At 37.1% G+C, this 27,620-nt stretch overlaps 1 protein-coding gene and 1 long non-coding RNA gene across 15 annotated transcripts in view; one reads left to right on the forward strand and one right to left on the reverse strand.

Annotated features, from left to right (window-relative positions):
- The window catches only part of LOC126952107 (uncharacterized), a 63,483-nt gene extending 56,538 nt beyond the window's left edge, over window positions 1–6,945 (reverse strand). For all 3 annotated transcript variants that reach the window (XR_007724796.1, XR_007724795.1, XR_007724794.1), the window contains exon 1: window positions 6,863–6,945. This is a non-coding gene — a long non-coding RNA (uncharacterized LOC126952107). The remainder of the gene's footprint in view (window positions 1–6,862) is intronic.
- CEP85L (centrosomal protein 85 like) overlaps window positions 1–13,969 on the forward strand; it is a 239,010-nt gene extending 225,041 nt beyond the window's left edge. For all 12 annotated transcript variants that reach the window (XM_050786400.1, XM_050786407.1, XM_050786402.1 and 9 more), the window contains 3 exons: window positions 3,816–3,923; window positions 5,130–5,361; window positions 8,862–13,969. In XM_050786400.1, the coding sequence (XP_050642357.1) occupies window positions 3,816–3,923; window positions 5,130–5,361; window positions 8,862–9,025 (504 nt within the window). In that variant the 3' untranslated portion in view covers window positions 9,026–13,969. The remainder of the gene's footprint in view (window positions 1–3,815; window positions 3,924–5,129; window positions 5,362–8,861) is intronic.
- The last annotated feature ends 13,651 nt before the right edge of the window (window positions 13,970–27,620 follow it).

The following is a 27,620-nucleotide window of genomic DNA, read 5'->3' on the forward strand; positions in this document are numbered from 1 at the left end:
AGCTGGGCCAAGGGTCAAGGGTTCTGCACTCACATAAGCTTCCATCCCGTAAGGGGATCTGGGTAGAAGAAGGGAGCCCCCCACCTCTTGGTTGTATGTCGTTGCCTAAAACAGCCTTTGCTAGGATGATAAATGTTGATGCCCTATCTTTTCTGAGAAGAGAACTCTCTAACTAGGATTTGGGAGGAGAGGGAACCCTGTGTTACTGGCTCTGTCAGTCTGAAGTAGAATTTCCATCTCAATGAAATGTGAGAAGGCAGAAATGGAGTTGAGTTTTGTTTCATTTTTTTCCTCCTAGAATCCTTTTGTGAAGCAGAGATATTCTTGAGTAAATGTTTCTTCATTTGCTATATGCTCTTAGGACCATTTCCAGAAATTTTAAATGATAATATTCACCAATTTCATTGAGGGGTGGGTCTGTGGAGCTCCTCAACTCTGCTTCTAGTTCATGCTAGAAGCAGAACTCCAGGCAGATTGTTTTCAAAGTTTTATCAAATTACAAGATGATAACTAACTTAAGAAAGGAATTTGAGCTGTACATTGTCTTAGATTCTTAGAAACATAAAAAAGCCTCTTTTTTCTATTTCTTATCTCCCCATCACCAAAAAAAAAACACCCTGCTATACATTTCAGACTTCCTATTAATGGCATCTCTGCCCTTCCATTTGTTCAGTCCAGGTATCCTGGACTTATCCTTGACTCCTCACTTACCTCACATTTGTCAGCAAATTCTACTGCCTTGAATGTATGTCTAGAATCTGACCTCCTTTCCTTGCCTCCTCCATTGCCACCCTGTTCCAAGCCGTCTTCCTTTCTCATCTGGGTTATTTCTTTATGCTTCTACCCTTTCCTGTGTACGGTATACTCTCATTAGCTTAAGTGATCCTTTTGAACAAAAATCAGATTACATCATGTCTCTGCTTCAGAACTCTTCAGTGGATCCTCATTTTTTTCCAGAATAAAAATCGAAGTTCTTATACTGATTTCTGAGGCCCTATACAATCTGTTCTGCATGCTGTCTTCCTTCTCTGACTCTTTCTTCTACTATTCTCAGCCATCCTGGCTCTCTTACTTTTTCTCAAACACAGAAGACACCATCTGTCCCAGAACCTTTGTACCGACAGAAACTCTCTGGGTGTCTCTGGGACACAGTCTGTCATCCTTCAAACCCTTGCTTACCTGAGATTTCAGCCTCCTGACCCTTACTGTGCTCTGTTTGTTCTCCACAGCACTAGTCAAATTCTAATATATGATACTGTGTAACTTGAATATTTATTTTATTTCTTTTGGTCTTTTTTCTCCTAGTATAAAGTTCCACAAGGGCCAAGAGTTTTGACTGTTTTGTTCACTGATGTATCACTCAATGAACAGAGCAGTGTTTGGCAATGGTTTTTGCTGAATGAATGATTGCATGAAGGAAAGTTCCTTGTGAATTTCTTATGTGGCTAAGCATGTTTATGTGTATATATGTGCAGTAAAAATGTTAACATAAATTTACTTTCAAAATAATTCCTTTTAAATTAGGTTTGTGGATTATATAGAATCTGTTAACTAAGGCACACCTGGTTCTCCCTCATTTAAGCTATTTGTAAATGGGACATTTCTCGATACTTACATCAAAACAATAAATTTGCTTAATACCACTTTTCAACTTCAAAGATGATCATTATAAAGACCTTGTAGGTTAGTACCTTAGCAGAATTTTTAAATGTCATGATTAAACTGAGAATTTGAGAGCTGTTGTAGGTTTTTGCAAATTAATTTTTAATTTTATTAATCCACTACATGTCTAGTGAATGATAAACAGTTATCGTGAAATTCACAAAGCTAAACACTCATTTCAGAAAACATGAGATTATTTCATTTATGCATTGTAAAGTACTACCAGTTTGAGCAAGTATATTTTAAGAGCTTAAGAGATTTCAAAAAAATGCTCTGCAAAAGGTATTTGTAAAATAACACACACTATTCTTGATAGAATTTTTCTTGTTTTCTTATCTTTTAAACATATCTTAATGCAATTTAGGATAGAGAAGTAATTAATGTTTCAGATGAAATGTTATTGTCAGACAACTATAGCACTCATACCTAGTATTATCCTAGAGATTGTACAGCACTTGGTCCTTTCAGGATAAGCCTATCTGCAATGTCTTTTACCTATTAAAGTGCTTCTTGGTAACTTCCCTTGAATTCAGGCAACATAAGAGAAATCTGATTTTCCTTTTTGTGATAAATGACACTACTGCCAGACAGTTTCAGTTTTTCTGATGGAGAAGATTGCCTGTTTCTGCATTGATTAAAATCAGCCTTACATAGGGACATATTCGTTGGATTTATTAGCTAATTATTAGTCACATTCAACATGACTCTGAATTGATAAAAATATAAAACACCCCTCTTGGGTTTAGTTTTTTGTTGTTGTTGTTGTTAGAATGTGAGTTTGAGTAGTGTGTCTATGATGCCTTTCTTCTGTAATTCTAATAAACAATCACAAATCTTGAGAAAATTTAGGTTGAATTCTGGATTCCAGCCAAATAATCTTGTTAAGCCAGAAAGCATAGATCTTCAGCTAGGTGAATAAATCTCCATGTTCATTTAATCAGATAAGGATTGATTCAATCTAATGAAGTTACAAAGGAAATTTCAGTTTTCAATAATACACATATTCAGAGAGCCCCATATTGACTGTGCTGTGAGACTCATCTTTGTGGAATATAAAACAACTTTTCCCTGGAAGGAGAAACACTTGTTACAGAGTTTGATTCATTTCTATCCAACTTCTGAGTTACTAAATGTAATATTTTTTTTCAGAGTTTAGCAGACAAATGAAATTTAAAAGCAACAAGTTTGAATATCTGTTACCGATAAAACTGCTTTATATTTATGGAGTCTTATTTCAACCCATGGTGATCGCTATCTTTTCTTATCCCATCCAAAGATAATGTGAAGAAAATACCTTTGTAGTAGATTGTGTGCTATTTAGGTGGTCAGCAACCTGAAATATTGTCAGAATTGAGACTAAATACAGACCTGAAATAAAATGATACCTCTCTTCTGGTCATATGTTTATTGATTTTATCTTCTAATAAAAGGAAAATAGTTGATAGAAACACTTAGAATTCACTAATAACTGCAGGGTGTATGGAATTTTTTTCTTTTAATATATAGGTGAAAAATAAGACACTAACCAAAGACTCAAAATGTGCTTTATGCTGCTTTGGCGTACTCACAATGGTGTCATGTCTAGATAATTTGCAATTTTATAAGGAGTAAGAAGGAAATTAGCTTATCAAATTCCCATAATAGACCTTTGACCAGAGTTCACAGTGTATTTACCGCTTGAAACACTGAAAGATGGGAACTATGTTTCAAATGATAGAAAATAGGGATGATATCATGATCTTATTATCTTACATCTCATTAACTGTAAGCAAAATGTAAAACAAAAGTATAGATTTGTTGCTAATACACTCTCAACATATAAAAAGTTAATGAAATAACTTTGTAATACCACATTAAGTAGGAACTTCAGATTTGACATGTTTTATACAAATTAAAAACTTCCTTGGTAAAAACTGTAATTTTTAAAAATCCAAATGTATTCTGGGAAACTGGCATTTCTTTTTCTTTTTTATTTGGATTCAGCTACTCTCTAACTGATAAGGATTAATTTAAAAGTGAAGGCTTCATTTTCCAAGGGGATAGGGAGGAAAGAAGATCTAAAGTATTCAGAGCCAACATTCCTACTTATTTCTGTTTGAGATTTTTCTTTACATGTTAACCTGTTTTGCTTTCCAATTTTTTAAAAATTCTAGTCTATGCAAGGAAAGCTTTCGAAAGAGAAACTGACCACTCAAAAGATGATGGAAGAGCTGGAAAAGAAAGAAAGAAATCTACAGAGATTAACAAAAGCATTGCTTGAAGTGAGTAGAAGAAATTCAATTTGCTTTGAAAGAATGATTCACTACCTATTTAAGCAGATGCTTATTTTTATAGATATTAATAGAGCATTTTCAGATTAAAGACATGATTTTGATATGCCTGTTAGTTAATTCCATTGTTTCTTACCAAAATTATTATAAAAAGACAAGCCTTTACTTCTCTTGTGTTTTAGAATACAGTTTCACATAATTACAGTACAGTATATATTTATTAGCTGGCATTCATCTATAAAAAAGTTTTTTCCCCATCACCCCAGACTGTTGAGTTACTCTGAAGTACAGTTCCAATTGGAAAGCTAATTAAAGTTACCTTTAATTAGCAGTTTTCAGGATAAGAAGGTAGCAATTTTGGGGGTCAGCAGTTCAGAGTTGTTGAGTTTTTCTTTTGTATTTCTTTGTCTCTTACATTGAAGTTTTTGGTTCCTATCAACATTAACATAGATGCTTTCCCCCCACCAAGGTGCAAAAAGTAGTTTCAAAGTAATTAAATCACTATTGCTACTAACAATAAAAACCACAGAGTGTGAGGTTCAGAGTTACTTTGTAGTTCTTTTTATTCTTGGAATAAATCTCATTATAGAAAAATACAGCCTGGGTGTGGTGGCTCACACCTGTAATCCTAATACTTTGTTTTGGGAACCTGAGGTGGGCAGATCACTTCACCCCAGGAGTTTGAGACCAGTTTACGCAATGTGACAAAACCCTCTCTCTACAAAAAATACAAAAATTAGCCAGGCGTGATGGTGTTTACCTGTGGTCCCAGATATTCAGGAGGCTGAGGTGGGAGGATGACCAGAGCCTAAGGAGGTCAAGGCTGCAGTAGTGAGTCATGACTGTGACACTGTACTCCAGCCTAGGTGACAGAGTGAGGCCCAAAAAAGAAAAATACACACACAACCAACATGCTTATTACGTGAGAGACTCCTAGAAACAGAGACTGGATTTGTTTCCTCCTTTGGATATACACTAAAGTATCAGATGGCACAGAGAAACAGTTTTCACTATTTAAATTATTTTTCTATGTGGTTTTTTTTCCCACTGCATATATGTAGTTGAATTTGGTTAATGTGCATATAATATGACTCCACTGTTTCGTTTATAGACTTGGGGGAAAATGTTAACCTGTATGGCTTTGAGTACCTTTCCTCTCTTGTAACAATCTGATGTTTGTTTTCTTTATCCTTGCAGAACCAAAGACAGACAGATGAGACATGCTCTTTATTGGATCAGGGCCAGGAAGCTGACCAATCTAGGCAGCAGACAGTTCTTTCCAAACGGCCACTATTTGATTTGACTGTGATTGATCAGCTGTTCAAGGAAATGTCCTGTTGTTTGTTTGACTTGAAAGCATTATGCAGTATTCTTAATCAGCGTGCTCAGGGCAAGGAGCCTAATCTTTCATTATTACTGGGAATAAGATGTAAGTGTCTGATGACTTGTCCTTATTTTGTGGCAATTAGAAACCTGTCTTCATGAGTCAGGAACTTCTGACTCTGTTTATTTTTGTAATCTCCTTTCCTACTTAGAATCAGTCTGTGGGTTTATATATACTTGTTATTACTTCATTGCTAGAAGTGAGTGGGGTTATAGCTGATATTAACTGCCGCTTGGCAGAATGCCTGGTGATGTTTCCTATGTTGAATCTGTAAATAAATGAGTAGAGTGATAGTTAGGTGTGACTTCCCATTTACTCTCCCAAAAATAATGATACCTTCTATTTGCTTTTATGTGTTAGTTGCATAGATTAAGTGACCCGGCCATATTGTCCACTGGTAAAATGTTTGAGAAATATTTTGCTTTCCAGTGCAGTGTATGTTCTATGGCAGCTGCTTCACATGAGTGCCAGTGATTTCACATGAGCCAGTTTTCACAGCCTACAGATCTGTTGCCTTTGTCAGGCATACCTGCTGGCTTAATGTGACACCCATTCACTCTTGGCCTCAATTCTATCTTCCTCCACACATAATTGTGAGAGCTGCCACAGTGATAATCCCAGTGTCCCTTCCTTTCTGTGCTACTTTTGCAGAAACGCCCATCTCTGCATGTGGTTCCAAATCAGGATGTTAGTCTCTTTTTAATAGAGAATAAATGAACTTGGAAGGAAATAGGAATGGAGTAAGACCACATAATAAGGTTTATGAGCCAACATAGTAGCTGCCTAATATAATGGTAATATATGACTGGAGGGGTAACTGGTTTTGTTCCTAGTTTCATCAAAAAGATTCCACCATTTTGCATCATGATAGTTATTGGCAAATCAATGCTCTTGACCAAAGTATATCACTAGTTAAATAAAGCATTATCTGTGCTCAATTATGTCCCTTTCATTTCATAGACATTTGTACACATACACAAGTGTGGATATGGAAAAAAAACATAATGTTTAAGTATATTCACTCGCGGAGTAAACATTTATCAAATGCCTTCTATGATCCAGACACTAGTAGATGCTAGTAATGCAGATAACCCGAACACAGTCCTTGTCCACACATTAACCAAATTATTAGAGCATTGTGATAGGTGCTATAGTTGAGATGTGGACAAAGGACAGTGGGAGCACAAGAGGAAAAAAACAACTAAATCTACATGGGAAGGGCTGTGGAGACTCCACAGAGTAGCTGGTGTTCAGTGTCGCTCTTAGAGGAGGAAGTGGAGAAGTTTGCCAGGTGAACATGGAGTGCTTTAATATCTTTTGGGAGCAAGAAGCAAAGCTCACACACAAAGGGAACTCATTTTCTCCACGATTTTAGAGTTGGTCACCCTTTTAATTACTTTCGAGTCTCCTATATTTTCACTATCATAAGGTAGCGTTTGTTAAGTTTTTCAGTAATAAAGTAGTAGAGCTATCCTAATATGAATCTTACCACCCCCACCTCCCAATGCTCCTTCTAGTCTTCAAAGTTTGACCCCAGAATCCTTACCTTACATTTGGCATTGTGAAAATTTTACCAGCCAGTTGATTTGTGAAAAACCGGTCGATTAATGACTCCATTTGCTCACTCTGTCCTTCTGAAAACTGTGTTACCTTGGTTTCCATGACATCATTCTCTAGGTTCTGCTTCTGCCTTTATGACTGCTCAGTCTCTGTCTTCTGTGGACTTCTCTGTCACTTAATTATTGGTATCCCCAGAAGCCTTTTGTTACTGGTTTTTAGTCTGTTTCTTTTTATTCAGTACTTTATCTGAGTGATCTTATCCACTCCTATTGTTTCTGTTACTGCCATACCTTTCACCTAGACATTTATCTCCTTTACCCAGGCGTTTATCTCCTCAGGGTTGCAGATTATATTCCCATGTATATTAGAATTGGCTGTTTCGAATGCATCACAGACTCTACACATTCAAAACCAGAACACACTTTCCTTCCCTCCCTGAACTGTTCCTCTTCTCAATGAGTAACACCACCATTCACCTGTCACTTGAACCCAGATTTTATTCTCCACTCTGCTTTTTCCTTCATCTGGCACCTGTGCCCAATCCCTGCCCCTCACTCCAGTTGATGATGATTGAGTGTTATCAGTTCTGTCATCTGCTTACTACATCTAACATTCCTGCCTTTCTATCTCCATTGCACTGTTGCCTTAATTTAAGTTTTCATAACCGGTCACCTATACTGGTCTCTCTGACAACCATCTTTCTCACCCGCTTCCCCTAATCCATTTTACATTGTTGCCAGACAGATCTGTCTCAACTATAAACCTGGCTTCCTAATGCTTACACTGCTCTGTGGTCGAGATAGGTAGCTCCTACCTCCTACCTACGTCTATAGTCTTTATTTCTTGGTACTCTCCTTTGTCACAATTTGTACTCTACCATTTTAGAGCCTAGATACTGATTTTCTTGAGGTTTCTCAAATTCTATCAGATTGTTTTGCTTTCTGACTCCACTTTTGTTCATTTTGCAGTTTGGCCCACCCAGTGAACAAGCAACTGTTGCCTCTCCAGTTAGGACTAGTTTTGTTTTCTTCCTTTTATGCCACTGCAACTTGTATATAGTGGTAGGTTACCTACGGTACCTCACTGTGCTCATTTGTTTATGGAATTGTATGTAAAGCATCGAGAATAAGCCACTGTGTCTGTTCCTTTTCTGATTTCAACATCTAACAGTTCCTATATCATGGCAGATGTTCAGTTAACGTTTGCTAAAATAACAGTCACTCACTGACTCTTATGCTACAATAAACTACTATGAAGGTATAAGGAGAGGTTTCTTTTGTAATCACTAGCTCTGCCTGATTTTATGTTGAGATATGCTTACAAAGGGAAGAACTGAAGTAAGTAATTAAAAGCTGGCTGACTCAAGGCCCTCAGTTATTTAGCCATAAGGCAACCAGCTATCAGCCTGATTCAGTTGTTTGGGATTGTAGGATCCTAGCTTTCACTCTTCCTCCCCCTCTCCCTGTCTGTCTCTCTCATTTTCCCTCCCCACTCTCCACTCTGTGTGTGTGCGTGTGTATGTATGTGTATGACACTATGTATTTGAAAATTAATATTTTCATGGCAATAAACCTACTTTGCATTCGTAAATATTTAAGATGCCACTTCTCACTACACAAATGGTCTTCAGATTTTGCCAAATGGGAAAACTGAGTGCTCTAGTTGAGCTGGAAGAGAGACATTCGAGTGCGCTCTTTTTCACTTTTGGAATATTGTTACCCATTAAACTTGCTGAATTTGTGTGTATCACTGTGTGAATTTTAATTTGTGTGAATTTTAATTTTAATTTGTGAAATTTATAAAGGACCAAGTGGATAAGATCTGTTTAATATTGAATGATGTATGATTTAAACATAACTTGAACCTGGGCCTCACTGGTATTCAGTGTGTAGTATTTATATTTCCATGATGATTAAGGTGAAAAATTCTAAAATGTCTTTGTTCAAAAAAATGTGAGATATTCTCTCCATATTTTGTTTACACAGCAATGAACTGTTCAGCTGAAGAGACTGAGAATGACCACAGCACAGAAACACTCACTAAAAAGCTGTCAGATGTGTGCCAGTTACGAAGAGACATTGATGAATTAAGGACTACAATATCAGACCGCTATGCTCAGGACATGGGAGACAACTGCATTACTCAGTGATCAAGTGTTAGTCCCACAGCAATAATGACCTGTTGTTTAAATGCTGCTGTGTTACAGACTCATAATGGAAGGTTGCAAGTGACATGACTTGCACATAGGGATTTTTTTTTGTGGATTTGTTTTATTGAAGGGGAGAAGGGAAGTGAAGAGATTTTGAAGGGGCTTATCTAATCAGGCAAAAAAAAAAAAATCAAATTACCTTTGGAAAATATGATAAAATCTACAAGAAAAAAATGTCTATATTCTCAAACTACTGATTGTAGGACCAAGCTGTGAAGAGTACCCTTCACATGAAGGAGTAGGCTTCCCTTTAATCCTATAGCTTCGTGTATTTGTGTGTGCATGTGTGTGTGTTGTGTGTGTGCACGTGCTTTATTCACAAATTTATAAGGGTTTCTAGGGTCAGAGCAGAGCTTCTGAGAAAGGCACCCGCTGTTTATTCTTATATTTCTTTCATATAGAAGCTTGTGTTGTACTTCGGGATTTTCAGTGCCTGGGTGAACAAGAGTTCCAACAGCAGGCAAGTGTTGTAATGATAGTACAGTGGGAAAACCATTTGTATTTTGAACGCTTACTGCACTGATAGGATGTTTTGTGGTTGAGCTGATTTTAGTACTGTAGATATGTCAGCTGTTTTTCCAGAGTGATTGTGGATTTCCCAAGAGGTGTGAAATTTTGTGATGCTCCTTTTCCTTAGCGTTGTAATGTATGTGTTACAAGAAAGGTTAACATAACTTGAACTAATTTTAACATGTTCCTTACTATTTACAATTTTTTATTTATATGTTTTATATATATATACATATATATATCAATGTAAACAAAGCCATATATAATTAATAAAGGCATTGGATCATTATTATAAAAGAAAGATTAACAAAGTTACCCTGGAACGATAGCTTACTTACCCAAATCTCAACATTTACATTTTAACAGTTTTGTATCTGTTTCAAAGTTGAAACTACTGTAAGAGAAAGCCAATACTGTTTATATCTGAATCAACAGTAGCATAAAATTTTTAAATTGAAATGGCATTTTAATTCCTTTTATTAGATAAAGTACATTAACAACAAAGTTTTTCATAGGATATGAACTTGACGAGGTTAGTTCTTCATCTGAATTACAGGGTATTACTATGAAATGCAATTGATTTTCCAGTAGACATACAGTCATTTAAACTTCCAAATGAGTTTTGTCCATGTTGCTGTTGGTATTTTGGAATGATTATACATTTTATTGCCATCAGCATTGATTATGTTCTTTTGAATATACTTAGTTATGGCCAAAGCCTTGCTTGTCCTTTGTAAGTTGATTTGATCTTGTGATGCAACCAAGTCTCATTTAGGTCAAGACTAAATAAGAGATGGAGGGGTAGGGTAGAGGGTGTGACTCAAGCAGGATAATATTGATTTGATAAAGAGCATATCACATACCTGTTTTCTTGCCAGATAAAGGGCATAGCACATGCCTGTTTTCTTATATTCTAGAATAAAGGCTAGGAAATCTAGGAAAGATTTTTCTTAAGTATGTAACAGTGAAAATGTGAGACAAGGCCTTCAAGGAGACTACCCAGGAAGATACTCAGTTTGAAATTTTGGCTTATACAGCTCTCAATAGATTATTTTACAGTTATAGTTGAATAATCAGTTATAATACACTGTAAAGACATCAGATTTTCATTCTGTTCAGTGCCTGAGTCCTTCCTGCTTTTCTTAATTCTGAGGATCTGGGCGCTAAGAAATCAGTACATTGTAGTGCTTCTGCATCCCAGAGTCCTTGAGGGTCTTAGTCACTAGTAAGAATTGGACTTTCTAATTATATTCACTTGGTTTTTTAACATTAGTAGCTTGAAGATATTCAGGGTATAGTAAATTTCTACCAAAAATATGATGCAAAGAATTCTGCCTTGGTCCTTTATGGTAAAGTAGATAATAACATCTAAAATAGATCATCCACAAGTGCAGCAAACATTTTTACATTCTCTTTGAATAGAATCCCAACCCCCTCCCCCACGAGTTTGGAAATAAAGGCTTCCTAAAATAATAGAACAAATTGGCAAACAATCACTAATTGGATCAGTAGGTTCTTACTTAAATATCTCTCCTAGATTTTTAGTGTATGTTTTGGGATTTTATGTTTGTTTTTTGTTTTTAAGCAAGCGTTACAGTTTTTTTTTAATCTGCTATAGATACATTTTTGTTTTTTGGCTTAGTTGGGGATAAAATAATTTATTTGTTTTTGTAAACTTTCTAAAACTTATAGAAATTAATTTAATTCACATATCTTAAAAATAAAATTCTAAAGTTAAAAAATTTCTGACTTAGTAGGAAGTTAACAAACTACTGCTGATGCATTTCAGTTTCCAAAATCTGTACCCCCCGCCCCATAAAAAAGGGAGTTAAGATGTGCTAGTTTAGTTAGTTGAATTATAGATTGATCCTCTTAAAATCTGGAGTTTGTAAAGGGGCCTAAATAAACAGTAGATAGACTTGGGGGGATTTTGTAGGGGAATTGAAACTAACAGTATTCTGGTTTGTCAGTATTTACTTTTTTATTTTTATTTTTCAGAAAATTTTCCTTTCCCAGGACACCTTCTTGTATTAGAACGTCCTCTTCTGTATCACATTAAAAACAGATTTTACTGTTAGACCAAATAAACTGGGCAAATAGCAACACTAGAGCATCTCACCCAGTTTGAACTAGGATGTTCATGGAAGTTATGACAGCAGTATATTCCTGAAATGAAAATTAACCTAATTTTAAGGTGAATCTATTTGAAAATTTCCTTAGATAATGTGTGAATCCAACACTTGTTTTCTTACAAAGTATCTTCTCTAGTATTCATATTTTGTTCTTTTGGGTTTTAAAATTGAGCTTATTCGGCCTCAGTCACATTACAGCAAGGATAAACTAACAGTTGACTCAATGAAAGACCCAAACTCCCTGTACAGATAAAATTCACTGAATCAAAGGCACAATAGCTGTCTTTTCACTTGAGGTCAGAAAAGTAAGATGACTTAATTTGAACTATTAATTTTCAGTGGCCTCTAATTAAACGAAAACAAAAAACCACAAATACTGGCTAGGTAAGATATTCCTGAGGTTATTTTAAAAGAAGTGTGGTACCTAGAATTCAATATTTAATGCTAACAGTATTATATTTTAGCGAAATTTATTTTGGTGGTGACAGTTTATTAAACCTAATTAGACTTCTTTCAATAGCTTGTTGTAGAGACAATCTCAAGGGCTGGAAAGTGTTGCTAAAATGAATATCATACATTTCTGATATATTAAGGAGCTTATCAAGTAATTCTGTCATAGTGCAAGAATTATTAATTTCTTAGAGGGTATTTTTAAAGGAGCTACTTAATTGGGAAAATGTTCTTTAAATATCAGTAATAGTTCATTAAGTAACATAGTAGCTGAGAACATGGACTGTATTTTTACATAGCATAGTTCAGCTTAGGCACACCTTTAGTTGGGATTATTGGCATTCTCTTACATAGGAATTGCATCATTGTAGATATGTAATTATGGTAATAAGCAGTTTTCATAACCATGCTCACTCAGACTATATCATTTGAAACTGCCAGTGGCTGTAACTCTCCAGGCCAAAGTTAATTCATTTTGTTTCCATTTTTGACAATTCACTGTTCACAAAACAACAAAAATGATTTCGTATTTGGTATAAACAGCAAAATTTCCAACTTTGCCCTAAAATGCCGTGGGTAGCATATTGCCATATGATTATATCATACATTTAATCATGTAGGGGAAAGATTTTGGATTTTTTTTCTTATTTAAAAAAATGCTGGCCGGGCGCGGTGGCTCAAGCCTGTAATCCCAGCACTTTGGGAGGCCGAGACGGGCGGATCACGAGGTCAGGAGATCGAGACCATCCTGACTGACACGGTGAAACCCCGTCTCTACTAAAAAATACAAAAAACTAGCCGGGCGAGGTGGCGGGCGCCTGTAGTCCCAGCTACTGGGGAGGCTGAGGCGGGAGAATGGCTTGAACCTGGGAGGCGGAGCTTGCAGTGAGCTGGGATCCGGCCACTGCACTCCAGCCTGGGCGGCAGAGCGAGACTCCGTCTCAAAAAAAAAAAAAAAAAAAAAAAAAAAAGCTAAATGTAAGAATATAGTTTTAAATCAACAAGTCTAATAACACTATTGCAGCTGTACACAGAGAGAACCTTTTGTGCCTTTTTGCCTGCAGTAAGCATTTATTTCTATTTTACATGAGTTCTAAGAATGTTGATTATTGCACCTTGTTCTTGTGTAAATAGACTTGATTAAGGGATTTTTTTTTTTTTAAGCAAGGAGCTGTTTTTTATTACTAGATGGATACCTTAGTAAACATGAGAGGAATTATCAGATATATGGTTTTGGAGCCCAGCCTTCCCTGTATAGTGAGCTGGAAACTCCTTTAGAATGTATTCATTGGTGTGTATGTGTATGTACATATATGTATAGTTAAATACATAAACATGAAACTTAACATCGCATTGTTGTGATGACAAGAAGTAGTAAGGTGCTAGGTGGTTACATTAAAAAGCACAGCACAGTGTATAATCAGTCACTATGACTGGTGGTTTTGTAAACTAGGTTCAGTTTTTGAACCACCCAGAATACCTCATGTGTAAATACAGTGTTCATGACTTAATTGAAATACAGTTATTGTAAAAAAAAAAAAAAAAAAAAAAAAAGTGAAGCCACTGGTTGGCTTATGCCTTCTGATCTATCATTCTTGCCTCTTTTTTGTAAAGGGGTTTTTTGTTGTTGTTGTTTTGTTTTTTAATAGGGTTTACAGCTAGAATTTTGAATGCCAAAGTTCTATTTATTAAATTAAGAAAAAAGTTTTCAATGTTAATGGCTAGTATTTTTCCACTGGACTATTGTTTGTTGATGTTGGAATTTGTATTTACAGATAAATAAATTTTTTATGAAAAGATTTGTGTCTTTCAAGAGCCTAATGTTAATATAAGAATGTATTTGTACTTTCAGGCTGTCTATTCTGAATTCTCAATGACAAGAATATGCTGTCTTGACTTTTAGGTAAAAGCTTTGTGTAAATGCACAGGAGAATCTTTGACTAAAACATGGAGACTTCTGCCTTCTATTTTATAATTTCTTTCCAATTACAAAAAAGCTTTTTCTCAGGGCCTTCTCATAAAGGGTGCTGAGATTTTCTGATGGCAGGTACTGTAACATAGGAAATCATGCCTGTGTCCATTCCAGTTAATGGCACTGTGTCTCCTTTCTGACTTTCTAAAATCCTATTTAAACCGGGAGTCTTCTTTCTAGTTTTCCAACAGACAGGATCTGACTTCAGTATTCTACATTGCTGAAAAGTTCGATTGGTGAGTCAAATCTTTTATTTTCCACCCTCTAATCAAAGGTTAAAAACATACTAAGACATACACAAATAAAGCCTTGTTAAAAGGTTGCTCTACAGGGGCCTTGACATCTCAGCTTTGATGGTTTGCCAGTCTAGTCTCAAAAGTGCCCTGCGGATGGCATCCTAAGTCCTTCTTCTAACATATATGGGTTATAACCTCAATTTTTTTTTTTTTTTTTTTTTTTTAAATAAGACAGAGTCTCGCTCTGTCGCCCAGGCTGGAGTACAGTGGTGCAATCTCGGCTCACCCCAACCTCTGCCTCCCAGGTTCAGGTGATTCTCCTGCCTCAGCCTCCCATGTAGCTGGGACTACAGGTGCGCACCACCAGGCCTGGCTAATTTTTGTATTTTTAGTAAAGACGGGGTTTCACTATGTTGACCAGGCTGGTCGCAAACTCCTGACCTTGTAATCCACCTGCCTTAGCCTCCCAAAGTGCTGGGATTATAGGCACGAGCCACCACGCCCAGCCTATAGCCTCAATTTCTACAGGTAGTTGATTAATGTTTGGATTAGCAGTATCTGTTTCCAGTTGAGATAACTTGGCATTGCTCTGTTAGAGTCTTTAATGAGGCATCTAATTCAGTTAATAAGGAAAGAAACACTTTGGAGATCCTGCATCACAGGTTACTTAGGTTGCAAGCAAATATCTTAGAAATAAGAGCAGGACGGATAAAATCCTAGAATATTACTAAGGTGACCCGGTAAAGAAGTTTCTCCTTCAGAATGAAAGGATTATTTTTGATCTGGAAAAAAAGTTATTTGATGGGGGAGGGAGGTGGTCAACAAAAAGTTTTTGATAATGTACGTTCCAGGAGTTTTCCAATAGTGTGAACTTCTTTTATGACAAGTTTCCCCAACCAAACAGAATCATTCTATCTTGAAGAGCAGCGGACTCAGTTAAAAAGAGGTATGAAATAGGATGTTAGTAATGGCACAAAATGGCAGAGTGGATCCAGTAGAGCAACAGTTTACAAATGGATAGATCTCTAACATGTCAATTATGACATTCTCCTTGATTTAGAGGAGATTCCAGTTTTGGAAATTATAAATGTTTTTTTAAAAAAATTTAAGTAAAATTGCTGTCCTTGGCAGATATCTGGGGTGATCACAAAGAGAAAAAATCTTTTCATTTTAGCCAACATGTTTTTAAACAATCTCTCTTCATCTCTATTGAGTCCCTTCTAATAAAAGTTTTTTTTTGTTTTTTTTTGTTTTTGTTCTTTTTTTTTTGAGACGGAGTCTTGCTCTGTAGCCCGGGCTGGAGTACAGTGGCCGGATCTCGGCTCACTGCAAGCTCCGCCTCCCGGGTTTAGGCCATTCTCCTGCCTCAGCCTCCGGAGTAGCTGGGACTACAGGCGCCCGCCACCTCGCCCGGCTAGTTTTTTGTATTTTTAGTAGAGACGGGGTTTCACGGTGTTAGCCAGGATGGTCTCGATCTCCTGACCTCGTGATCCGCCCGTCTCGGCCTCCCAAAGTGCTGGGATTACAGGCTTGAGCCACCGCGCCCGGCCCTAATAAAAGTTTTAAACTAAATGTACACATGCCCTTGACCAGGAAATTCTACTCTAGATGTTTATTTAAGATGAATAAAAACATGTCCACAAAGGCACTTGTAGATGAATGTTCGCGGCAGGTTATTTCAAAATAACCCCAAACTGGAAACAGCCCAGAGGTTCGTCAGTAAGATCTTTCCACCCAGAGTTGAAAAATAGCATTCTTTTACAACCTTGCGTTCTAATTGGTTGAGAGTCACTTTATTCTTTATACTTTTTGGAAAATGGAGTAAGTTTAATACATAACAAGGTAGTGGATAGGAACTGGACAACAGACCTCCCATTTACCAGAGGACTTTGGTTTACACTTCCCTCTGGAGGACTGCCCTTTGTCATGCTGCCACCCTTGTTCCATGGGTCTCCCCAGTTAAGGTGAAGCACTTGGTCTCATTCCCCTTGAAACAGACTTTTTATATCATTGTGTTTGAATGCAGTCTTCCACCAGACTTTGAGCTCTTTTAGGGCAAGCACCTTGTCTTATTAAACTTTGTGTTTAATTAGCAACTAGGATAAACTCACTTCCAGAAAAGTGTAAGTACCTGCCCTTTGCCCCAGGATGGAGCTCTATTTTCAAGGAGAAAACTTAGTCTTTTAAGCACAGCCCTAGAAGGATATGGAGCTTTTAACGTAAAGAGGGTATAGTGATAAGTCCTACTTAAGCAAGTTGCATTATCCTCCTTTTCTTGGAACCCTTGTTAGTATCTCCTGCAGCTGTACACTTTCTACCCTTCTGTAGGTCCAGGCCACAGGATTGGACACAGTTGTTTCCCAGCTCCAGTGTTCCCAGAGGATAACATTCTCACTGGGCTTTAGGCCAGCTGCGTAGATTTTGTAAAAGCAAATCCAAGGTCTGGCTTAAAAGTAGGACAAAATATCAATTCTAAAACTGAATGCATGGCTGGGCATGGTTGCTCACACCTGTAATCCCAGCACTTTGGGAGGCCAAGGCGGGTGGATCACCTGAGGTCAGGAGTTTGAGACCAGCCTGGCCAACATGGTGAAACCCTGTCTCTACTAAAAATAGAAAAAATTAGCCAGGCATGGGGGCTGGTGCCTGTAATCCCAGCTACTTGGGAGGCTGAGGCAGGAGAATCTCTTGAGCCAGGAGGTGGAGGTTGCAGTGAGCCAAGATCACGCCACTCTACTCCAGCCTGGGTGGGTGACAGAGTAAATAAATAAAATTAAAATTAAAATGAATACAGCTGGACACGGTGGCACATGCCTGTAATCTCAGCTACTTGGGAGGCTGAGGCAGGAGAATCACTTGAGCCAGGAGGTGGAGGTTGTAATGAGCCGAAATTGCACCACCGCACTCCAGCCTGGGTGACAGAGTGAGATGCCATCTCTAATTAAAGATGAATGCAGCTGGGCATGGTGGCACATACCTGTAATCTCAGCTACTTCGGAGGCCGAGGTGGAAGGATCACTTGGGCCAAGGAGTTCAAGATTAACTTGGGCAACATCACAAGAACCCATCTCAAATAAACAAAAACAAAAGGGGGACGGGGGTGCACAGAAAGCAAGTAACAAGTTACAGCCAAAGAAACCAATCAAAATAAAGGCAGAATTACTTTTCAAAATGAATGCAGTTGCATCTGCATATATTTGCACAAGTCTAGAATAATTTAAATAGTACAGTTGACAACGCTTATAAACAGGGAATCAAGGTAATTTACATTCTTCATTCCTACACTGACCATACAGTCATAAAACAAATGATTGTTTAGTGGCCTGTGGTGACTAAAACACTGCACAGGAAGTGTGTCTTCTATATCATCATCGTTATTAACCAACATTTGAGCACAGGCCAAGTAGAAAGCCCTTGCATAAATTATCCCATTTATTCCCTATATAATACCCTATGAAGTAGGGCATTATTATTATCAGGGTGCTATTATTATCCCCACTTTGGGCAAAGACATTGAGACCCAGGGAGTTTATATATCTTGTCCAAGTTGGAACAGCTTGAAAGAGGCAGAGCTGTAATAAGAAAGAGTCTGCTTTGTGCCCCTCATGAGACTGCCTCTTGTCCCATGTTTGTGCTCAAAAATTAAATTCATTTCCTCCTTCCCAAGCCTCATTGGGAAGGCTTCGTCACAGGGCTACACCATTTCTGTGAGTTGCACCTCCATTCCAAGAATCCTTCTGGTGATTTCCTCTCCATCACGTGTAATTTTTAGTAGTTTCCTATTGCTTCTGTAACAAATTACCAAAAATGTACTAACTTAAAACAATATGTTATCTTACAGTTCTGGAGGTCAGAAGTCCAAAACAAGTCATACTGGGTTAAAATCAAGGTGTTGGCAGGGAGTCTTTAGGAGAGAATCTGTTTTTCATTTTTTTTCCAGCTTCTGAGGCGATCACATTCCTTGGTTCATGACTCCATTCTTTGGTCTTCTAAGCCAGCAATATCAGGCTGGGTTCCTCTCACAATATCATTTCTTTGGGTCTCTTCTGCTTCTCTCTTTCCCTTTTAAGAACCCTTGTGATAACCTTGGGCCCACTCAGATAATCCAGGATAATCTGCATATTTCAAGGTCAGCTAATTAATAACTTTAATTCCATCTGCAATATCAATGCCTCCTTGTCATGTAATTTAATGTACTCACAGGTTTTAGGGATTAGGATGTGAACCTCTTTGAGGGGGCCGTTATTCTATCCTTCCACAGCACATCCTAAACAAATTATTTCTCAAATCTGAAGTTTAAGAAGAAAAACAACATTAAATCTTTGCAGAGAATTTCTGAACTTTTTTTAACATTGCCATTTGTCAATGTCTTAGAGGATGTGCCATAATCTGGATTTGTATGTTTTCTCATTATTAGATTCAGGTTAAACATTTGTAGCAAAAATGCTACATTGGTAATGTATATTTCTCATTCATCATATTAGGAAGCTCATGGTAACAGTTTATATTATCATTGGTGCTGCTAAATTATATCATGTGGTTAAGCAGAAACACCTTTAATTTTAAGTTAAATAAAGGACAAGTGACAAGGCTTTGGTCCATGTAAGGTAGGGAGTTGGAACTAAGATATTTACATAAAAAACTAAGATTCTCAAAATATCACATTTTCAATGAAAGGAAGAGATAGAAAATCTACCCCTTAGTCAAAGGAAATTAAAAGGTTATTTGGTTTTCAAGGACTCAGCTCAAGATGAAAAATGTCCCCTTGAGAATTTGCAACCATATTCTTACATTCATGTAGAGTGGAGTTTGAACTTGTTTTCGGGCCCTAGAAATCCTGAGGCCAGAAGGTGACTTAAAGAAATCTGAGTTGGTAACTTCCTGGGAATCTTGGATGAAACAAGACTGCTCTTCCCTGGAATGATTCCTTACAGAACTCCCTCTATACATGAGCTCAATATCCAAAAATGTTTAAAAAGTCAATAGAATGAACAAATGACCTAAGTTAGATCCTATTTCAAATAATGGAATTATCAGATGTAGATTATAAAATAGGAATTACTGTATGATTAGATGTATATAAAGTTCTGAACCATGTAAAACTTACCATGAGATAGAAGAGTAGAAAGAGCACAAGGTAACTTCTGGATTTCTGGGAATGTTCCCTTTCTTAATCTGTGTGATGTTTACATAGATGTGTTCAGTTTGTGAAAATTCATCAAGCTGTATTCATAATGTGTGCACTTTTCTATATGTCATAATTTTTTTTTTTTTTTTGAGTCAGAGTTTTGCTCTGTTCCCCAGGCTGGGTACAGTGATGTGATCTTGGCTCACTGCAACCTCTGCCTCTGGGGTTCAAGCGATTCTCATGCCTCAGCCTCCGGAATAGCTGAGACTATAGGTGTGTGCCACCACAACTGGCTAATTTTTTGTATTTTTGGTAGAGATAGGGTTTCGCCATGTTGCCCAGACTGGTCTCAAACTCCTGAACTCAGACAATCCACCCATTTCAGCCTCCCAAAGTGCTAGGATTACAGGCATGAACCACCATACCTGGCCTGTCTATGTATCATAATTTAATTAAAAGTTTGCACTAAAAATCACTAAGAATAAAGAAATTTGAAAAGGAATCACCATTTTTAGAAGTGAAAAATATAATTAAAACTCAGTGGAGGAGGCAGCCAGCATCTGAAGGAGCTGTGATCGCCATCTCCAAATGCAACCATGAAGTTGAAGAAGACAAAATCAAGGTCAAAACCATCGAACTATTGGAAATTTCAGATGAAGGGAATCAAGGTTGTGGAGAAATGGAAGCAAGTGAAGGTAGACCCAAATATGTTTGTAAGTGGACAGATGGCTGATGTGGTGTGCTTTGAGGAACTGAGATTACTGGTCGGTCTCCTCTGCCAAGAATTCCTCCAGTCTCTTCTCAAAGGAGGAATCCAAGAAGAAAAAGGCACCAGCTATTTGAGAAAAGGAGGAAGTAAAGTGTAGCTCCTCAAAGAAAATGATCAAGTTGAAGAAAAGTAAAGATGTGGAAACTGAAGGAATTAGTGTCCAGAAAGAGTTTGAAGTCAAAGATGCTGAACCAGAGCCAAATCAGAGATGGTACAATTTGTCCTGACCCAGAGGAGAGGAGATGGCATCGGAAAGCTCTGCCCAGATTGTTCTAAAAGAGAAGAAAAAGGGAAAACAATTGAGCCTCCCCATGGCACTGTCCCAAAGGTGCCCCCAAAAAGCAAAGACATTGATGCCTGGCTAGAAGGTGAATGTATCAGCTTGAAGGACCTTTTGTGCCCAAGCCATTCTCCGAGTGGTAGGTTTTCTAGGTTTCTCTTTATCTACACCCATCTAAGAAGCCCTTACTTTGACACCTGTCATCTATGACAAACTAGACATCCTAGGGGATGCTGAGACAGGATGTGGAAAAAACTCTTGTCTTTGTCATTCCAGTGATTCAGGCAGTATTGGCAGTGCTGGAGGCGTAAGCTTGCCCCTAATTCACAGTGACACTAACTACCACCTGGAGAGCCCAGAACTGAGTCCAGAGCTGAGGCTGGATCGCTAAGCAAGGCTGGAACTGAGTCTAGAATGTTGCCTGATGAGACTGGAATCGAGAGTGAAATACTCACCTGTGAAGTTGAGCTAAGGCTAGAGTACCACCCAACAAGGCCAGAGCAAAGACCAGAGCTTCTCCCTCAAACCAGGTGCTGCTCTTCTATGATGACGATGCTGGTAAAGAACTTTCTTCCCTTATCAAGGAGAAGCTTGTCCCCAAACAAGATGAGGACGAAGAGGAAAGGTTTGATAAAGAGCAAACTGGAATGTCAAAACAAGAGTTGAATGGCAAAGTTGCTACCTGTAAAGGACACTAAAACATCCTCTGCTCGGACTGGTTCTGATTCCCACTTAAGAACTGGCCATTCCAGATCTAATAATCCTTTGATGCTGCAGCCAAGTTTATGGGAATTAAAATTGCTATTTTGTTTGGTAGAATATTCATGCACAAATAGCAGAGGATGCTCAAGTGTCAGCCTGATATTGTGATCGGCAGTTAAAACTGGCTGTGGGAGCTGGTTAAAGAAAATCACCTTCATTTGAGCAGCCTTCAGCAGTTCAGGTGCCTGGTGGTAGACAGGGCTGACTGGATAATTGATAAAGGCTACTTTGCTGAGCTCTCACAGTTGGTCGAGATGTTCAGTGACTCCCAATACAACCCAAAGAGACAGACACTTGGATTTTCGTGCCACAGTGATGCTGGTACATCAAGCTGCTGCATGAATCCTTTTTAAGAAGCACACCAAGAAAATGGACAAAACTGCCAAACTCGACCTTCTCATGCAGAAGATTGGCATGAGGGGCAAGTCCAAGGTCATTGACCCCCACAAGCAATGAAGTCACAATGGAGATGCTGACAGATACCAAGATCCATTATGAGACTGATGAGAAAGACTTCTACCTGTACTACTTCCTGATGCAGTATCCAGACCTCACTTTAGTGTTTGCCAACAACATCTCTTACATCACACACATTTCTGGACTCCTCAAAGTCCTAAATGCCGCTGACCCTACATACTTGAATGCGCCACAAGCAGAGACTCAGATACCTGGAGCGGTTTGCCTGTATGGAAGACTGTTCTCCAGGGAACAGATGTGGCAGCTTAGGATATGGATACTCCTAAAGTCCAGCATGTCATCCATTACCAGGTCCATTGCACCTTGGAGATTTATGTCCGCTCAAGTGGTTGAACTGCTTATGCCACCAATGAAGACCTCAGCCTAATGCTGATTAGGCCTGAGGACAAGATCAACTTTAATAAGATTTACAAAGCCCTCTAGAAATAAAGTGCATGAATGTGGTCAAAGAGCAAATCCATTTTGCTCTACAAAGAAAGCTGAGTATTCGAACTTCCAGGTGTGTCTGCACAGTTCTTGGATTGAGGGTGTGGTGTCTGTTCTGGAAATTGAACAGAGATTGAACAAATTGTAAAAAGAGATATATAAAGGAGGAAAAGCTGATCAAGAAAAAGAGTGTTGAAGACAAAAGCAGGTGAAGTTCCTACTAGAAGGAGTCACACTGTTTTCCCAGCCATTTAAATATGACCTGAACTGCAAGTATCCAACTCAATTGGGTAAGATGCCTGTGCTCATGTCTGCCCCAAGAAATGGTGAATCTGCTTTGAACTGCCTCTCCAAACAAGGAGGAGGAAGAAGAGAAAAAAGTAGGAGAGAGAGGGAGAGGAAGGAGAGGACAAAGTTTGTTGGTGACCACACAGTGGTATCTCTGTTCTCTGATCATATGTGAAAACCTTTTCTTCCCACCCTTTAATTTTATTCCATAATCAACGTCAATTAGAAAAATCTTCTCTTCCACACCAACGGCCTGTAGCAGGAGAGATCTCATGCAGATTTGTGGATATTCCTAAAGTCCAGCATGTCATCCAGTCCATTACCAGGTCCATTCCACCTTGGAGATTTACGTCCACTCAAGTGGTTGAACTTATGCCACCAATGAAGACCTCAGCTTAATGCTGATTAGGCCTTATTTTGGAATTAGAATTATATGCAGCAGCTTCATATTTATTCCAGTGCACAGGCTTCCTTTATGGTCGACCTGACTTCCTAAATTAAAAATGATGGTCAGAAAAAAAATCAATGTAGCAGTTAAATAGCATATTAGATACAAATGAAGAAAGAAGTAGTGAACTAGAATATAGTCAAGAAGATATTATCTAGGAAAGACGTTTTAGATATAGGGATATAGTGGCAGATAGAGTGAGAAGATTTAATAAAAAATTTAATTGGAGTTTTCAAAAGGAGAGAATTGATAAAATGGGAAATAGGAAATATTTAGAGATCATATTTATTTGAGCAATAGTTCAGGATTGGTAAATTTTTCAGGAGACAGAAGGACATGAATTTGGAGATTTATGAAATGCAATGAAACCTAAGGCAGAAAAAAATTTTTTAAATGCCACCTGGATACATTTAGTAAAATTCAGAATCTGAAAATTTAAAATGTACTTAAAGGAGGTAGACAATCAAAGAGAGTAACTTCAAAGAAGCAATCAGACCAACAGAATTCTCAATAGCAATAACAAAAGATGGAGGACAGTAGAATGATATCTTGTAAATGCTGAGACAAAATAATTCAACATAGAATCATGTAAATTATTCACAAATGAGAGCAAAATATATTTTTCATAAAAACAAAGCTTGGAAAGAGTTTAACATCAATGGGCCTTACTAAAGGAATTCTCAAGGATGAATTTCAGGAAGAAGAAAATTAAATCCAGAAAGGAAGTTTGAGAAGCAAGAGCAACAGTGAACAAGGAAATTGGTATACAAATAAACACTGACTGTATAAAACATGAACCAATACAAGTAATATCTACTGTGTAGCCTTTACTATGTTGAGTAATGTATATCAGTAAACGGTATTGAATTTTGTTGAGTGCTTAATCTGCATCAATTGAAATGAACATGTGAGATTTTTATCTTCATTCTATTAATATGGTATATTACATTGTTTGATTTTTGTATTTTGAACACCCTCCAGGAACAAATCCCACTTAGTCATAGTGTATAATTCTTTTCATTAGCTGCTGACTTTGGTTTGCTAGTATTTTGTTGAGGTACCTTCTGACTTTTTTAAAAAAAATATTTTCTGTTTTTTGTTTTTTGATTTTTTTAACCAAAAAAAAAATGCACTTAGAAATGTTATTATTTGTATTTTATTCCTGCTTAGATTGAATACAGCTCTTTGATTCTGTGGGTTAATGTCTTTCATTAGTTTCGGAATGGCATTTTTTTTTAAATTGTTTTTTATTTTATTTTTTATTTTGGAGATGGAATCTTGCTCTGTCACCCAGGCTGGAGTGCAGTGGCCTGATCTTGGCTCACTGCAACCTCTGCCTCCCGGGTTCAAAAAATTATTTCTTTATTTTTTTTTTCTCACTCTTCTCGTTTTTTTCTCACTCTCTTCTTCTTCTATGACTCTATTAGTCCATTCTCACACTGCTATAAAGAACTACCTGAGACGAGATAATTTATGAAGAAAAGAGGTATAATTGACTCAAAGTTTTGCAGACTGTACAGGAAGCATGGTTGGAGAGGCCTCAGGAAACATACAATCATGGCGGAAGGGCAAAGGGGAAGCAAGCACCTTCGTTACATGGCAGAGCAGGAGAGAGAGAGTGAAGGGGGAAGTGATGTGCACTTTTAAACAATCAGATCTCGTGAGAACTGCATCATGAGAACAGCAAGGAGGAAGTCTGCCCCCATGATTCAGTTACCTCCCACTAGGCTCCTCCTTCATCACATTGAATTATAATTTGACATGGGATTTGGGTGGGGACACAGAGCCAAACATATCAGACTCCAATTACTTGTACTTTCTCTTTTTATCTCTATGTCTCTTATGTTTTTTACTATTTATTGCTCTTCTTCATTCTGACTATTCTCTTTTGATGTATCGTACAGTTCACTATTTCTTTAATTATATCTGTAAAATCTATCCATTGACTTCTTAATATGAATTGTATTTTTCAGTTCTAGAATTTCCATTTGTTTCTTCCTTAAAATTTTCAATTTTCTACTAACATTTGCAATTTTTTCATTTATTTCTTGAGCATATTAAGCATGAATATTTAAAAACCCATCATCTGTACTCCCAAATTGTCTGTTTCTAGTGTCTGTTGTTTCTCTTCATTTTAATAAACTTTTGTTTATAACCTTTTGTTTCTTCATATACCTGAAAATATTTTATCAAGAGCTGAATATTACATATGAAATGTTTATAGACATAATTTGAAGTTCTGGATAACTGTGAACCTATCTTCCAAATCGCAATACCATTTTACACCACAAGCAGTGAGTGAGACCTACTATCATTCCACATGTTTGTCAGCATTTGGTGTTGATTTTACCTATTCTAACAGGTATGTAGTGATATTTTATTGTGGTCTGAATTTGTAATTCTCTATAGATATGATGTTGAACTTATTTTTGTATGCATATTTGCCTTCTGTATATCTTCTTTGGTGATATGTCTGTTTGGATCTTTTCTGCATTTTTTAGTTGGATTGTTTATTTTCATATTGTTGAGTTTTTAGAGTTCTTTATATATTCCAAATACAAGGCTTTATCAGATATATATTTTCCAAATATTTTCTCCAAGTTTATGGCCTGTCTTTTCATAATCTTAACAGTATCTTTCTTAGAAGTTTCTAATTTTCATGAAGTTTATTTTTTCAAATGTGAAGGATTGGGCTGGAGAGTGTATTTCTTTTTCTTCACTTATTTGTGACATGTAAATTGTAAAATTATTATTCAGGTATAATAGCTATTGAATTGTCTTCAAGCAATTATTTTTAAAATTACATTACTGTCAGTCTTGACTTTTAACTTGCAAAGCAAGCCAAATGAATTCACATTCTCTATGACTTTATCCCAGATTTCCTTAGCCCTGAAATAGCTAGCCTGGAAAACTTTCCAGCCAGAAGTTATCAAAACTGGAAACGCTATGGAAAAACAGTATATTTAATGACCTTGAGCTGTCAGTCCATCTATCCAGGGATTAATGCTTTCATACAAGAGTGCTATGCTTAGAATATATAATAGGAATATGTAAATTCATTTAAATTTAATTGAATGATTAGATTCAATTTTAAGTAAAAATTGAAGCTTCTTTTTAACTTGAAAATGGTGAAGTGTTTTGTTTCATAAATCTGTAAAAGGATAATTTTCCAAAAAAAGTAACATCATGACTCCTATGAATATAAAATGAACAGATGCCAAAGATTTTATTTAGCTCATTAATTAAATGAGACAATTGGAAAAACTTTTTCAACTGATTTGAGAAAGAACCCAAAGAATGAAGACACTTACATATCAAGAATATTGAAATGAATTTGCAAGTGGTTGCAAAACTGACTTTCTATCATGGGGGAAAGGAAGTTAATTGAACTTCCACTAGACACAATTTGTTGCATATCCATAGACAAGAATTGTCGATAGACAATTATTTTGCTTTGCTATCAGTCACCTACAACTTTTAAAAGTTGTAAAATAGCTCAATGGCAATGAAAGGCTTACATCATGTAACTTGGAAGAGTGTGCTCTAAACAACGCATAATTTCTATTAAAAATAACCATAACCATTTCTGCTTATTTCACATTTTCTCACAAATTTTTTTCTTGAGACAGAATCTCACTCCATACCCCAGGTTGGAGTTCAGTGGTGTGGTCCCTGCTCACTGCAACCTCGACCTGCCAGGCTTAAGCAATCTTCCCACCTCAGCATCTTCAGAAACTGGAAATACAGGTGTGTACCACAAAGCTGGCTAAATTTTTAATTAGTTTTTTTCTTTGTAGAGGTGGGGGTCTCCCTTTGTTGCCTCGTCTAGTCTTAACTCCTGGGCTCAAGCAATCCTCCCACTTAAGCCTCCCAAATTGCTGGGATTACAATTGTAAGTCACTATGCCAGGCCAAAATTTTCTTATGAAATTTCCTGTGCTTCTATTTTTCTTTAGATTATAGGGCATTTGTATCACTTTAAACATTATCGAGGCTTATGGGAGTAGGAGATGATACGGTTTGGCTCTGTGTCCCCCACCCAAATCTCACCTTGAACTGTAATAATCCCCATTTGTCATCGGAGGGACCTGGTGGGAGGTAATTGAATCATAGGGGGTGAGTTTTTCCTATACTATTCTCATGATAGTGAATAATTCTCATGAGATCTAATGGCTTTGAAATGGACAGTTCCCCTGCACATGCTGTCTCTTTTGCCAGCCACCATGTAAGACATGCCTTTCTCCTCCTTTGCATTCTGCCATGCTTGTGAAGTCCCCCCAGCCATGTGGAACTGTGAGTCCATTAAACCTCTTTTTTTTTTTTTTTTTTAAATAAATTACCCAGTGTTAGGTATGTCTTTATTAGCAGCATGATTTTATTTTCTAAATAAAAATATTTAGAAAAGATATATTTACTTGATAGATTTTATTTTCAGTATGTTGGAAGCCTGCTTCCTTTATGTTTTGCTCATTACTGACTGGATAGTTTCATACTATGTATCACATTTTTTTCGGCTTCTATATCTGAAACTTAGGCAATGCATGTGCAACAACTCTCTACATCTTGATGAGGTAATATTTCTTATCATTAATATATTAACTAGTATTTGTTATTTCCTCTGTATTATTTCTTCATACAGATCTAGGTGTTTAGAAAGA

This window comes from Macaca thibetana, chromosome 4 (genome assembly GCF_024542745.1).
Source record: "Macaca thibetana thibetana isolate TM-01 chromosome 4, ASM2454274v1, whole genome shotgun sequence".
NCBI classification, from domain to species: domain Eukaryota; kingdom Metazoa; phylum Chordata; class Mammalia; order Primates; family Cercopithecidae; genus Macaca; species Macaca thibetana.